General features: G+C 41.8%; 1 protein-coding gene across 1 annotated transcript in view; it reads left to right on the forward strand.

The window, feature by feature from the left end:
• The first annotated feature begins 4,185 nt into the window (after window positions 1-4,185).
• Window positions 4,186-14,879, forward strand: part of ntf3 (neurotrophin 3) — a 32,537-nt gene continuing 21,843 nt past the window's right edge. The window contains exon 1 of the mRNA XM_080518017.1: window positions 4,186-4,304. Within this exon, the coding sequence (XP_080374143.1) occupies window positions 4,287-4,304 (18 nt within the window). The 5' untranslated portion in view covers window positions 4,186-4,286. The remainder of the gene's footprint in view (window positions 4,305-14,879) is intronic.

Here is a 14,879-nt window from a genome sequence, read left to right on the forward strand (position 1 = left end):
TTCATCCTTTTCTTTCTTTTTCCTGCTCTTCCCTCCTTCCTTCCTTCACCTACTTTCTCTTAACCTTCCTCCACTCCGTCCCTGCAGAGAGCAGCATGAATAATGCAGTGTTCTGCTCTGATAATCACCCTCGTCTTCATCACTTCCTCTGATTCCTCTTCTTATCCTGTGAGTCGGTAAAACTGAGGACGTTGAACACGAAACACTTCTTTGTCTTTGCAATGAAACGCCATCTCTGTTTTTGTCCTTTAAGTAAACATTGCCATGTTTTTATTAATGAAAGTGGTTTAAAAGTTCCTGTGTCACGGTTTTGTGAATGAACGAGTAAAAAACTAATCATTTTACTGTATAAAGGTTATTTCATTGACATGGACCCTCATATCCACCTGCTTCACAGCTGCTATGAGCAGCCAAACCTGTAGGGGGCAGTGTAACGAGAACCACGAAACCGTGATAGCCAGATTAAATGATATTACAAGTTTCTGCTCTTGTGTGCAAACAAATTGTCTTTTCTTTTTTTTTTCTTCACGGCTGCAGTTTTTCTCTTCCACTGGTCCGTTTTACTTGACTTGTGTGTTTATTCGTCTATTTTGAATTAGAAAAACACAAAATAGACGAATAAACACACACTCTTCTTCTGCTGTTTGTTTGTCTGCGTGTCTGAGAATCAGCGAAACAAAACATTACTGCACTCCTCGTGAAGCTTAAAAGTCTCTTTCTGCAAGTTTGGGTTTTTTTTCCCAGACAAAACAAATCTTATAATTATTGTATTGTATTTAATTAAGATACACTTAAAAAAAACTGCTTAAAAAAAGAAAACAGTGAGTGTCTTTAAATGCATTTATTAATATTTTGGCCTGTCCCACCGATGTATGCTCATTGCAACTGGATATTATATTATAAAAATAATCAACCACGTCAAATACAACTTGTTTTTCACCTGCTGATCGTTTTTCTATGCCACTTTTCTTTTCAGTTTCTGTTTCTTCTCCTCTTCTCTTTCGCCTCCTCCTCTCAGTCCACTTGTTTGCTTTGCCTGCGTGTCTTTTGTGTGTTTAACTCGCCGTGTTTGTCTTCCGATAGGCGTCTGAATGAAGCCCTTGTGCATTTCATTCATCTCATTTTAATAAGTTCGTCACTGCCCGCCTGTTCAATTGTCCAACATGGTGGCGTGACAAACCCCCCCCCCCAAAAAACCCATTAATTAATTACTCACTGTTGATAATTTCCCCGTCGCCGTGAGAAGAAAAAGACGGGAGCGTGTCGCGCTTACGCAGAATAATTAAGTATTTACTGGGCAAACACACTAATCAGGCTGCTGTTATTGGGTTATCCGGATTTAGTTTGTCGGGAAAGGCTCTTGTTTAAGGTTATCTAAGGTTATCTATTTCCTGACATTCCTGGATCTAAGAAGAATCTCTACGTTCCACTGTGTCGGAGTGAGATCAGTATTTCTAATATCTACTGCGACTGCACAGTTCATTTCTGGGTTTTCTGAAATACTTTTCGCTGAATACTTTAGTAAGAAAAGAGAGAGTTTGCGACCCGGCCGCCATCTTGGTTTGATTTGTAAATTCCGAGCGATGCTACATGCTGCATGCTGCATGCTAAAGACTTTGAGGGCTCACACACCAGCGATGCTACATGCTAAAGACTTCCGGGGCTCACACCCTAGCGATGCTATATGCAAAAGACTTTCACAGCTCACACCCTATGGATGCTACATGCTAAAGACTTCCAGGCTCACACACTAGCGATGCAACATACTAAAGACTTCGGGGATCACACACTGGCGATGCTACATGCTAAACACTTTCGGGGCTCACACACTAGCGACGCTACATGCTACATGCTAAAGACTTTCAGGGCTCACACACTAGCGATGCTACATGCTACATGCTAAAGACTTTCGGGGCTCACACACTAGCGATGCTACATGCTAAAGACTTTCTGGGCTCACACACTAGCGATGCTACATGCTACGTGCTAAAGACTTTCAGGGCTCACACACTAGCGATGCTACATGCTATATGCTAAAGACTTTTGGGGCTCACACACTAGCGATGCTACATGCTACCTACCAAAGACTTTCGGGGCTCACACACTAGCGATGCTACATGCTACATGCTACATGCTAAAGACTTTCGGGGCTCACACACTAGCGATGCTACATGCTACATGCTAAAGACTTTCGGGGCTCACACACTAGCGATGCTACATGCTAAACATAGTTAAAGTGTGACTGATACATGCATTAACAGGAAGGTAAGTAGACAGATGGTGAGTTACATTTTCTGCCCCCCTGAACACTAAAACACTATTGTGGGTTTAAAACATCATTCAAACATTAAGCATCATTTCTTAATTCAATTCACGTTTACGTAATTGAAAGTAGTTCACAGTTTGAGGAGGAGGAGAATAGCAGGAGACGTGCGTTGCCATTGTGCTGATTAAAAATTGAAGGAGTGCTTTACGGCGATGACGCCTGAACGTATTAAGGGACCTCTTGTGACGTATGACTAATGCTGAGTCATCGCCAGGACGGGAACGCGCAGCGTGAAGAGGAATAGAGATGATGTACAGCAGAGTTCGAATTACGGGGGAGCTAAGGGGAGCTGGGCTCCCCTGAAAGGGACCTGAGCTCCCCTGAAAGCCTAATTTGAAAATTTTAGGGGGAGCTCTAAAAACATGCGGCATACCTATTCTACAAACTTGAGAGGTCTGATCGGAAAATAGGGCTCCCCCGAAAGCCACGTTGTAATTCGAACCCTGATGTACAGGGATGGTGTGGTTGGAAAACTGGTTAGAGGATGAATAGAACTGGTCAACAAATGTATAAAACTGGTGATAAGACTCATAAAACTGGTCAATAAATGTATAAAACTGGTGAGAAGATTAATAAACCTGGTCAATAATTGAATAAAACTAGTTAGAAAATAAATTAATTGGTCAATAAATGTATAAAACTGGTGAAAAGATGAATAAAACTGTCAACAAACGAATAAAACTGGTCAATAAATGAATAAAACTGGTGAGAAGATTAATAAAACTGGTCAATAAATGTATAATACTAGTTAGAAAATGTATAAAACTGGTGAGAAAATGTATGAAACTGGTCAATAGATGAATAAAATTGATCAGATGATGATTCTCAATTTTTGGATCAAGTAATTCTTCTTTTTTTAAGTTCTTCTCTCTATTTTCTCCTCAGGTTTTGATATCAGACTGTCTAAAACTCCAGTCATCATTAGTTTTAAGCTTTAGGATCATTTTTGTCCTGATCGACTAAATATAGAAATTTTTGACTTCAGGCAGTTTTAAAGTCACATTTGACTTTTAAACTTCTGCAATAAGATTTAGATTTTATGATTTACTTTCTCAAATTGCATTTCCCTCCCAAAAAATACACGATTATAACGGAAACTTGTCATTGCGTCTTTTTTTTTTGCGTCTGTTTTTATACAACGATGAAACTCTCGTTACAAACGTCCGTTAAAAGAGACAAAAAGAAATTAGACTGATTTTTAATAAGCAGTGGAAAAAAAGTCACCCTATTCATGTAATATTACAGTTTTGGTATCAGATACTCCATTTTAAAAGGATTTTATTTGAATTCTTTTTAAATGTCTCCGTTATCTGGACACTACTTTTTATGGTCCATTTGATATCCGTCAACAATTACTGTTATGTAATGTAATCATGTTCCTCACCATGTTTATGAATCTTCTCTTTCTTCTTATTCGAGAAGTTTTGGTTGTGTCTGTTTGAAGTTTTAGGCCAAAAAGTTCGTTTTATTTTTAGTCTTTTTGGAATCCAACTGTAAGCCAGCGCTATATAAAGGCCTAAAGGTTGCATTAGTGCCGCACGCACGCGCACGCGCGACTAATTCTGTGTCCTAATTCATGTAAGAGAGAGAGAGAGAGAGAGAGAGAGAGAGCGAGAGAGAGAGAGAGAGAGAGATAGAGACGCCGCGTGCGTCCAGGTCTTTATGGCGACATGCGCCAAAGGCCATCTGTCCTGAGGGGGAGAGAGAGAGAGAGAGAGAGAGAGAGAGAGAGAGAGAGAGAGAGAGAGAGAGAAAGAGAGGGGGCGAGCGCGAGAGAGAACGAGAGAGAGAGAGAGAGAGCGAGCTTTACGCACACCCAGCTCCGCTCCGCTCCGCAGAGACGCGACGCGCGGAACGAGACGACAAACCTCGCAAAGTGGGAAGTTTTGTCCAAAAGGATTTCTGTGAACAATTTAATCACCTTCATGTCGACCTTGTTGGATACTAACCTGCCGATGCTATGGTTACCTTTATTACGGTAGGACCAACCTTTTGTTTTTTTTATTTTTATTTATCTCTTGCTCTCTCTGGCGCTTCCGAGCGCACTTTTTCTTTTTCTTTCCTTCCCTTTGGTTACTAATAAAACGTTTGGAGAGTTTGACTTAAAGAAATATGGACAGTAGGTCAGATAAAGTGCAGCATGGTTAAACAAAACCCCCCAAAAAAGATCATTAAAAAGTCCCAGATTGCTGAAGATGTACAGATAAACAGTTTCAACTCAGTCTGTCAGAACTTTTCTGATTAAGATTCAAATTTGGCAAAAACTTATTGTCTACATGCGCGTCAAGGAGATCGATTATTGACCTTTTCCCCCCGCATCCGAGGAGCCAGGGGACATGTGCACGGACTTGTTTTCTCCGATAATCTCGTGCTTCTGGAGCTTTATGAGGTAAAAGAAAGAAGAAGGCAGGACGCTCCGCCGCGGGGCGAATCCCGCTGTGGAGGAACTCGCTGCTCGCGCTCCCTTTTCTCTCCTGACGCACAGGTAGACAAAAGGACCCGGGTGTTTCCCGAACCGGCTCACAAACACCGGTGCACTTTTCGAATTCTCTCACCCTTGGAACTAACAAGACGTGTGTGTGTGTGTCTGTCCGGAGGGAGTGCATCCGGTCCCCCGGTAGCGCGCGGCACCGGCACGCGGCTCAGGGTTTTGGGCGTCTCTGGAAAACTAAACGCGGGGCGCTGATTGTGCGCTCGTGGGTGTGGAAAGGTGAGACGTGAGAGACGGACGCGTCTCGAAAACAGACGGGGACCTGGGAGTCGGAGCGTTCCGGTTCCTCTCCCCGTGCGCATCCGTGCGAGTCTGTTTGCGTGTCTGGCTCGCGCCGGTGCGCACGGAGGCCCCGGGACCACCCCCCCCTAAAAAAAACCCACCTCATAGATAATTGATCTTTATAGAACATATAGAGCAAAAAGACACGTGTGTATGTGTATGAAACATGCAACACCTGCACCTGGTTATACCTTAAAACACGTATTAAGAACTTTGGATTCTCTCACTTGGAAAATGATAAATTGCATGTTTAAGGTTCGTTTGTTTCACATTTTCGAACATTGAACATGTGGGCTGGACACTTCTTTGCGTAATGGCGCGCATCAGCGGGCGCCTTCAGTCAGCATGTGGCGGATGCGTTTCTCGTGTGTGTGTGTGTGTGTGTGTGTGTGTGTGTGTGTGTGTGTGTGTGTGTGTGTGTGTGTGTGTGTGTGTGTGTGTGTGTGTGTGTACAGTGGAACAGCTGCTGCAGCGGCGGATTTGACGCAGAGCTCATCTTTGACATGCAGGACAAGGGAAATTAGGAAGGAAGGAAGTGAGGAAGCAAGGAAGGAAGGAAGTGAGGAAGGAGGAGAAGAATCAGGGGACCTGCTTCATTCTGCAAATTTTATGCTGTTTTGTGCGTGTGTGCGTGCGTGCGTGCAACTCGCAATGCAGCTGCATGACGGCACGTCATCAACGTTGGTTTATGTGTTTTCCTTGGGGGGGGGGGGGGGGGGGGGGTGTTCAGGGGCGGAGCTCAGGGTGAGAACATGAAGTACAATAGTTAAACAACATATTCAGTTTTGTCGCTGCTTTGAGGTACTTGTTTGTTGCGCCTTTATTTTTAAACTGCCTTGCAGGACTCGTCCAACAACATTAGTTAATTGAAGTAAACAACATCAGAACCTTGTTTTTTTTTGTAACTTCATACAACTTATGGAGACAAAACGTGGTTCAATCTAACATGTTAACGTTTCACATAAGGTCTTTCTCTGAGGCAAAAATCCCAAAAGTCTGAAGTTCAGTACAGTTAATGAAAATAAAACAACAACAATTTCCTCTTTTCAGTTTTCGGCCCTGCAACCTTTTTCCACTTCTGCCCTGGATTCAACTTTGAACCTTTAAAAAAACAAAACTACACATGATATAACTGAAGTAAACAGCAACCATCATTGATAAGCTTACATAACAGTGGGGCTCAAATGATTTGTATTTATTGTGACAAGCTCTGAGAAAATGTCTGGAAATCATAAATGTGCAACGAATAGCGGCCGAGAACCGGAGAGGGACGTCTGAGGACGTCGGAGATCCAGCAGGTTTCGACGCCTGATCGTGGCTTTGATTGACGGGAGTTGGATCCGACTTGTCTCTGTTGAAGGAGAAAAGACGACCGGGGCGGATCGTTGTGCCTCTCCTCATCCAGATGTTTCCCTCACGTCACTGCTTGTCGCTCCCGGAGGAACCTGCTGTTGTCCTTCACCTCCGCCCTCCCTGTGTTTTCTGGAAACCTGCTGTTTTAAGCGTTCTGAGTGCAGAATTTACAAGATACACCAAAAAAATCTAGATATAAAAGAAAGAAAGATGAGCGACAGAGAAGAGGTATCCCCTCATGTTTTGTCCTTCTGCAGTACAAATTCGTCCCAACACAGATAAGATGAAAGTAGAAAAATAAGACGACGTAACTGCAGGAGCTGAACAACGAGGGAATAAAGTGTCAGAATTGAGCCGAATGTCACCCGGAGAAGCAGAAAAGCAAATGCAAACATAAAGAAAATACAGTATTTAGGACTAATATCAGTGCTTGGGGACGAGTGTGCCGCTAAACAACTCATCAAACCACGAGAATTATCTTCTATTAATCTTTTATTTTGTAGTATCGGTACAATCTATCTTGTTAAAGTGTGTGTTAGTGCAATAAAAGCTTTCCTGGAATTCTGAATATTCCAAATTGGAACACTGCCACTCTTTCTTTTTTTGTCCTGAAGGAATGAAATGATTCTGCTTTAAAAAAAACCTCCAGAATCCTCTGCAAGACTGGGATTACTTAATACTCACATACTTTTCTATTGAAATAAGACGTCTTGTGCAACATGTAGTGTGTGTGTGTGTGTGTGTGTGTGCGTTTGAGAGGTAAGGAAGCATCAGGTTGTTTTGAGGACGAAGGGATCGAGAAAATCCCGACGGTAGGAAGGAAACATCTAGTAAAACTGTTCTTGTTTTAGATCTTTGACTGAATTATGTTGCGTTTTATTTTCAAATTGGTCACAGAAGCTGGTCACTTCCTGTCGGTCAGATTTTCTTCCTGTAAGCGCGTCGTTTTCGTGTTTTTGTTCCCAGAATGTTTCCGTGTTTTACACGGCAATGTTTTCAAGATAATACCTGTTCACAGGCTGATGCAGTTTTCATGTATGGCCCCTAGTGGGTGCTGTTTTTATATATAATAAAAGTGCCCATGTATGCAGAGAACAGTCCGCCGTAAACGTCGAAACTCCTTCATAATCCAGATTTCTCAACGAAACTTTCAGGGAAGGCAAATCTCTGTATATTCTTCAATCTGAAGGAATAATAATATATATTTAAAGTTTGTTCTTGGTCTGAAATACATTTTATAGTATTAAGATTGTAGGTGCCACACCGTACTACCTTTCTACTGCCACACCTTGTTTATTATATTAATCACTTTTTATCCATATACATGTTTATTTAATAACATGGTAAATGTGTGTCATGTATTTTTATTATATTGGTCGATAACAAATCAAATCCTGTCCCTCCTCTTCCTCCTCCTCTTCCTCTTCAGTCAACTTTTTATTCGGAACCATAAAAAGTTAAGAAACGTCGGGATTAGAAAGTCAAAATAATCAAAAATACATCATTTTAGTTCAAGTTGAAGTGAGTTCTCAACACGTTCCGGTGACGATCTGAATGTTGACGGAAGTGAAGAATTTAAAATGGCCGCCGCCGAGGGAGGTCCCCCCCCCCCCCCAACCCCCCCCAACTACGTCATTCGAGGGAATCCCGAGGAATTATGTGACGCTATCCAATGAAAATACACGGGTAAGACGCAGCGTCACTGACCAGAATGCGGATCACGACTCGGGAAGAAAATAGCGGTTGTGATCGTCCGCGGTCTTCACGTACCTGTATCGAGTGTTTTCCCACGCCATCATCGGCGTTCACCCGAGGATCACGTTCATTTTTGCCGGAAAGAAAGTCTAAATATTTAGAGGCCGTTGAAGGTGGGAAGATGATTCACTTGCCTGAGCAAAGGTTTTACAAGCCCCGGACGTTGGGACGAGCCTCGGTGTCCCTGGAATTCCTTCACTTTTGTTTGAGAGCATCTTCAGATTTAGTGCTCAGACTCTCACGACACATCCGGGCGTCTCTTCGGTCTCCTTGCATTAAAGGGTCCTTGTAGTAAGAGTCAAGTGCTGCTCAAGTACTTTCCTCGTAAATATTTCCGTCAATTATGGTGGGACGGCCTGGGGGAGGTGGGGGGATGGGGGGATGGGGGGGGGGGGGGGTCAAGCAGCGCCGGGGGTTCGTTGTGACGTCAAGCTCAAAGATCTGGTGAATAAACGTCTATAGTTAGAATCTAAATAGAGTTGTATGTGTGAGAAGTGGACGCTTCATACCCGGGGGGGTGAGAGAGGACATGTTTATCCTCTTCGTCCTCCGCGGCCGCGGCGATCCTCGGATAGTTTACACATTTAGCGCAGTGTTTATACGCGGCGCATTCTTATGGCGAGGTAGAGCGAAACACACGTCTTAGACGAGGGTTCTCTCCTCCGCAGGACGCTCAGCCCATTAGCCTGCAGCCTTTCACTCTTTACCTCCACGTAAAAAAACCCCAAAAAACCAACTGCACACTTAACGATCCGGTGCTTGTCTCCTGTCGTCATCTTTCCCATAATTCCCGGAGAGAGAGGGAGCAGATAAAGATCATGTGGTTTGAAGGTGAGGCTCGGACTTTTCCAGCAGCCGGGTCATGTGACGCTTCCGTCGTCCGGTCTGATCCGGTAGTCTGAGTGGTTTTCTTTATCGCCCTCAGATCCTCCGTCTGGACCTTCATGCGTCGTGTTCTTTACAGTCAACTCAACAAACCGGACGTTTTTTTTTTCTTTCTTTCTTTCCAGCCATTCTCTCCATTCCCACATGAAGTGACCTCCTGATAACGTTTGTGTTCGGATGCAGCGGATCTCTGATGGCGTCGTCTAATCAGGCTCATTTATCATGCATCAACCTAGTAACTAATAAGAGTATCAGGGCCACTGAAGAAAATTCAAAAATGAAAGGGGTTAAAAAAAACCTACAAAAAAAAAAAGTTGAAAAATCAAAGTTGAGATTTTTTTTTTGCATACACAAAGTCAAAAATCGACGTCAAGAATTTTTTTCAGAAGTTAAAGAAAATAAACGCATGCACTTCAAAAAAATAGAAAATTAAAGTTGAGATTTTTTTGGGGGGGAAACAACACCTAAACTCATACATTTAACAAAAAAAAAGGTCAAAAATTAAAGTCAATATATCAAATATCAAATCAGATGAGCAGTAAGCAACCTTATATAGTCAGAATTATGCAATTTAATGTGATTATTTCAGCAGCCGTGGGCAACTGATGAGGGACAGACACACGTCTCCAGTTTGTTTTTCAAATAAAATGTTTTTTCTGTCTTTTCTTCCACGAGACTCGACTATAAAACTACCAAGTCCCAATAGAATATCATGATACTGTTGTTGTTATTGTCCATCTACTCCTGCGTGTGCAAAAGAACTCTTTAATATGGCTGTTGTGTGCACGGTTTCCATAGCGACAGACATTCCCCGAAAACTTTTGGACTGCTTTACCCACTTCCAGTGTGCTGGTTCCAATCCCAGCTGACAGAAGACAAAAGGCAGAAACACCAGGTTCTACTAACAAACATGTTTTTGGGTGTGATCCAGAGAAATCCCAACCTCAGAACAGTCACAACTTTCAGTTTCCACATGGAATTGATCCGGGGTCGAGAAGCTCGTTTGACTCACGTCTAAAGATATCAATTCTTATTTAAGATGCTTGACAGACAACCGTTGTTTCTCATTTATAAGTATCTCACTTCTATCAGACAAAAAAAAACAGTTTTTTTGTTGAAAAGCTGCTGCTTTTCCTCTTAATCTCGCCTCGTGCAGCTGACGTTTTACAGCTATAACGACACACGCCGTTCAAACGTAATTTTTTATTTTCGAACATGTAAATATAAAAAAACTTTTACTATTTGTACATACAAAAGAAAGAAAAAGTACAAAAAAACCCAGAAAACAAACATAGAGATGCACATTGTTCGAAAAAGTACAAAACTCTTTAAATTTCCCACCTCTTATTACCTATTCTTTAGTTTGTACACAGATATCCTTATAATTACATAATACAGCTATATTAATATATAATTACAAAAACAAAAATATACTGCATCCATATATATATACACACACACACACACACATATATATATATACACACACACACACACACACACACACACACACACACACACACACACACACACACACACACACACACACACACACACACACACACACACACACACACACACACAGCTTCAGTGTGTATGGCGTCGATACAGGAGACGGTAATGGATCCGTTCCTTTTCACACATTTAGGCCAAATAAAAAGACTCGCATGTTCCAGATGTAACTTGCTGGTTTAGAAATGGCAGCTCAGGTCCCGGGGCGGGCCCCGTCTTCATTTTCCCCCCGGAGAATGGGAAGGTGACGGATGGAAATGATGACCACCTTTTGATATTTGAACCGACAGATGTGGCGGCGGCGGCGGCGGCCCGAGGGTGAAACCTGCCGCCTCGTGTCCAAAACCGTATTATCAGTCTCTCGCCAAATCCCCCCTTGACTCGTCGGATCACTGGCTTCAACTCTCACCCCGGACATAATACTGATCCCCACTTTAATCTTCACCCTTCACGCCAAACGCCAAAAAAGGGAAAATGGCGGAATGGGAGTCATCAAAGGAAATACCTTTTACTGCCTGTTCTAAGCCGGCGAAATCCCCTCCGGAGGATCACATCGTGTTCAACACGGACTTTTAAATAACTTTTTGAAACGGATCCCGTTCAGCACCACCTGGTCTCGTCTCACATGTCAGTGACTCGTTTCCCTGATTAAATGAGAACCACAAAAGTTATCTTTATTTTATTTTTGGAATTGATTTCATTCAAAAGCAAAAATTGAAATAATAAACAATCCTCTTTGCAAAAACGTCTGGTTCACATTTTGAACGAAAGGAGCAGAAAAGATTTACCCTTGTTATGTCTGACCCTTAATAACTTCACAATGTTTAAAATTTGAAATATATACGTATTTACAGATGTTATAAGCATACTATTTAGAGTATTTACAGTATACACAAAAAAGAAAGATAACTATCATTTTCATGGTTTCATTATATTCATTATATTAATATTGAATTTTTCCTACTTTTTCCAACATTGCTGATATTATGTTATGTTTATTTTAGTTCCCTTCTCAAAAAGCACTGGGTGTCCAGGACAAGATTACAACAATACAAATGTGTAGTCGTGCAGGGATTGTTTAAAAAAAAAAAAAGCAATATTATATATATATATATATATATATATATATATATAGTACATATTTTGGGAAAAGCACACCGCCACGCACTGTAACACATGTATGTTTAAACTTCCTGAAAATATTTCAAGTTTTTTGGGGGTTTTTGTTTCAGAAAAGTTTTGCGCTCGCACGGCAACATTTTGAAAACCAAGTTGCCGCCGTTGTTTTGTTTTTTAAATGAAACCAAACGAACGGTGCAGAGAATTCAATATAAACATTAATAAAGTTGAATTGTTATCACGGGCTTCCGCCTTGGGAGACGTTCTCCAAAAATGTGCATTTCTAATTGTCGCGTAAACACACAAAATGAAAACCCGCTATGAAATTAGCGCACATGGCGAATAAGCGACTGGCGCATGAATCAGAAAATTTAAAGTAGGACACGGCGTGAGAATACACTCAAAATTAGTAACTGATATACTTTTTTTCTTCTGACTGGGTGAAATGTATATTATTTTTAATATTGTAAAATCGACTCTTGTTCTCAATCTACTGATAAAAATCTTAATATTTGACGGACGTCTTTTATCTCATGCCCGTCAGAGAAAAGGATACCGTGACATCAATACAGGATGTGTTCCGTGTCTGAGTGTCGACATTCACTGATTTATGAGGCAGGAAAAAATAACACCCAAAAAACAACAACTGGTCAAGATTTACGACTGGTTCTTCGCCTCCGTTCCTCCTCTCTTCTATCTTTATTATCTGACACCACGTTGGCTAGAATCCAAAAAAATTGCAGAAGAACCTTGTTTAATATTTAGCGTGACTGAGATTCAGCAAAAGTTGACGTTAGTCACGGCGTGGGGCTGCGTCGTGTCCCGAGCTGTGTTGCCGTTTGGAAAACTTGTCAAATGTGAGTTTTGAGAAACGGCACGGCGCTGCGCTCCGTCCATCATCGGGCTGTGTGATCTCCACGAGTTTTGCACTCTCCGAGGTTTGTTGATAGAGATGTTATTCTTCATTATTCTGCTTTCTTTTCCTCCGGCGGTCTGCAGGGAGAACGCCTGAAATTAGGTCCAGTTACAGAATCCAGCAACCCTCTAATTTTATTATCGATCAGCTGCTCCTGTCTTTTAATCTTGTATCTTGTTTTTCTATTGTAACTCGAGTTGTGATTTTTTTTCAGCTGCTTCACTTTGTGAGTTGTCGACGCAAACCACCGAATTGTATTTGCTTTATTTCCTACAACATGGGGGGGGGGGGGGGGGGGGGTGGATAAATAGAATTATTTTACCATCATAGTAACAAGAGTTAATAGTTTAATTTAGGCTGCATTGTTTTCCTACAGAAACGCTGAAAACGACGCAGAGAGCATGACGGGCCACGACTTGACAGTGTGTTGTTTTCATAAATGTCATAGAATGTTCACCCTTTCATTTGGCTCGTTCAAGCCGCCTGGAAAGCGTCCTGCAGCTACACCCCTGCTGGTTAGGGGGCGCTGCCGCATCAAACAAACACAGGCGAGAGAGGAAGTAAAGAAGAAACACGGCTCATTGATTGTTCCAGACAGAAAGAGGAAGTCCTGCCGCTTTAGCCTGTGTTGGCGAGGCGAGTTAGCTTGTGGCTAGGCTAGTTAGCTCATGGCTAATGAGTAGCCACATGCAACTCCGATATAAAGTCTTCAGACCAGATATCAATGAGTCTTCCTCTTTTCTTCCTCTTCCTCCTGCTTTTAGCACGGTGTTTCCCCCGCCAAAGAAGTACAGCGCTGATCGCTCAATGCTATTTTATGAGTTAGCGAGCCTTTAGCGATGGCTGCTGCCATCAACTGTTCAGCTTTTCATCTCTCTTCATTAACTGAAATGACCATTTTCTTTTTGTTTAATTTTCTTTTTTAATTAGAACCTCGTCTCTCCTTCTTGTTTCGTCCACGACGTTTGACGCAGCTGCTGTACGAACCTTCCACTTACGTAAAGTAATTATCAAAACCAACACCAAAGAGAATCAAACGACATCGTGCATCTATTGATCGCCGCCGCGTTAGTTGTGTACGTCTAATACACAAAGCCCGGGAGTTGATGAGAGTCCAGAGGACAGACGAGGCACGACTGTCTTTGTATTCTGATTACAATAGAGTTTGACACGAACGGAATAGAAACTCGGCTGTGAGCCTTCAAATGTTTGAACACGATGAACAATATAGTGATTTGTCATGAGCCGCGTTCCCTGAGCTGACATTATTATTGCACGTCAGATCTTATCTCCTCTATGAAGAAGACTTTTGTCTCAGAGCGGGACTTTATATACTTTTACAACTTTCTATTTGAGAAAAAGAGAAAAAAAAACCCAAAACAAACAGTTTTTGGCACACTGTAAGGAAACAAACACGACAAACGTCTCACTATTTGGCAGCGGCCCGTTTCTTGAGAGAGTGAGTTTTGTGGAGGAAAATCACGGTGTTGGCAGTATTTACAGTTCAGGCGGTGGAGATCAGGAGACAGGTGAAGGTTGATGTGTTCAACTCCAGTGTTTAAGTGTCTCTGGGGTTTGTTTGTTTTTTTAATAGTTTTTTAGTTTTCATCTTAGTTTTCTATGAAGAAAATGAAAAGCCCTGGTTGGATTCTGGGTTCGGTGACTGTAAATTCCCCGTTTGAGTGCATTTTAATCTGAGTTGAACAAAGCCGATGGAACTAAACACATTGTCTGTCGTCTTTACCTCAAAAGCAAGTTTTGTTATGTTGAATTTGTAGCCATTTTTGAGAGTAATTGCTTGGTTTTTATGAAAGTTTTGACATTTTCATCACGTATTTTCGGCACCAGAATAAAGAAAAAGTTTATATTTAAAAGTTATGATTGCACCATTCTACCGGTCTGACCCAGTTAAGAGGAAATCGGGCCGCCGCATTGTTTGTTAATAACTATAAAGATATCATGGTCCCTTGTTGTAAATTGAATAAACAAGTAATTAATTTCAAGCATAAGGTCCGGACCATGCGTCCTTCAGTTTAGGAAATCCAAATATGGTTGTTGTTTGCCCTCATACAGACCATTATGAACAGAATATCAGCAGCAAGCCAAAGGTTTAGAAGCTCCAGTCTTTCCTGAATCTTAATAAGTTGTGTCTGGAATCCATTTGGAAAGCTTGCTATGTGACCGTTTAATTAGACATGCTTCAAGAATTCCAGTATGAAACATTACAAACATTATGTGGC

Source organism: Blennius ocellaris, assembly GCF_963422515.1.
Source record: "Blennius ocellaris genome assembly, chromosome: 22".
Taxonomy (NCBI): domain Eukaryota; kingdom Metazoa; phylum Chordata; class Actinopteri; order Blenniiformes; family Blenniidae; genus Blennius; species Blennius ocellaris.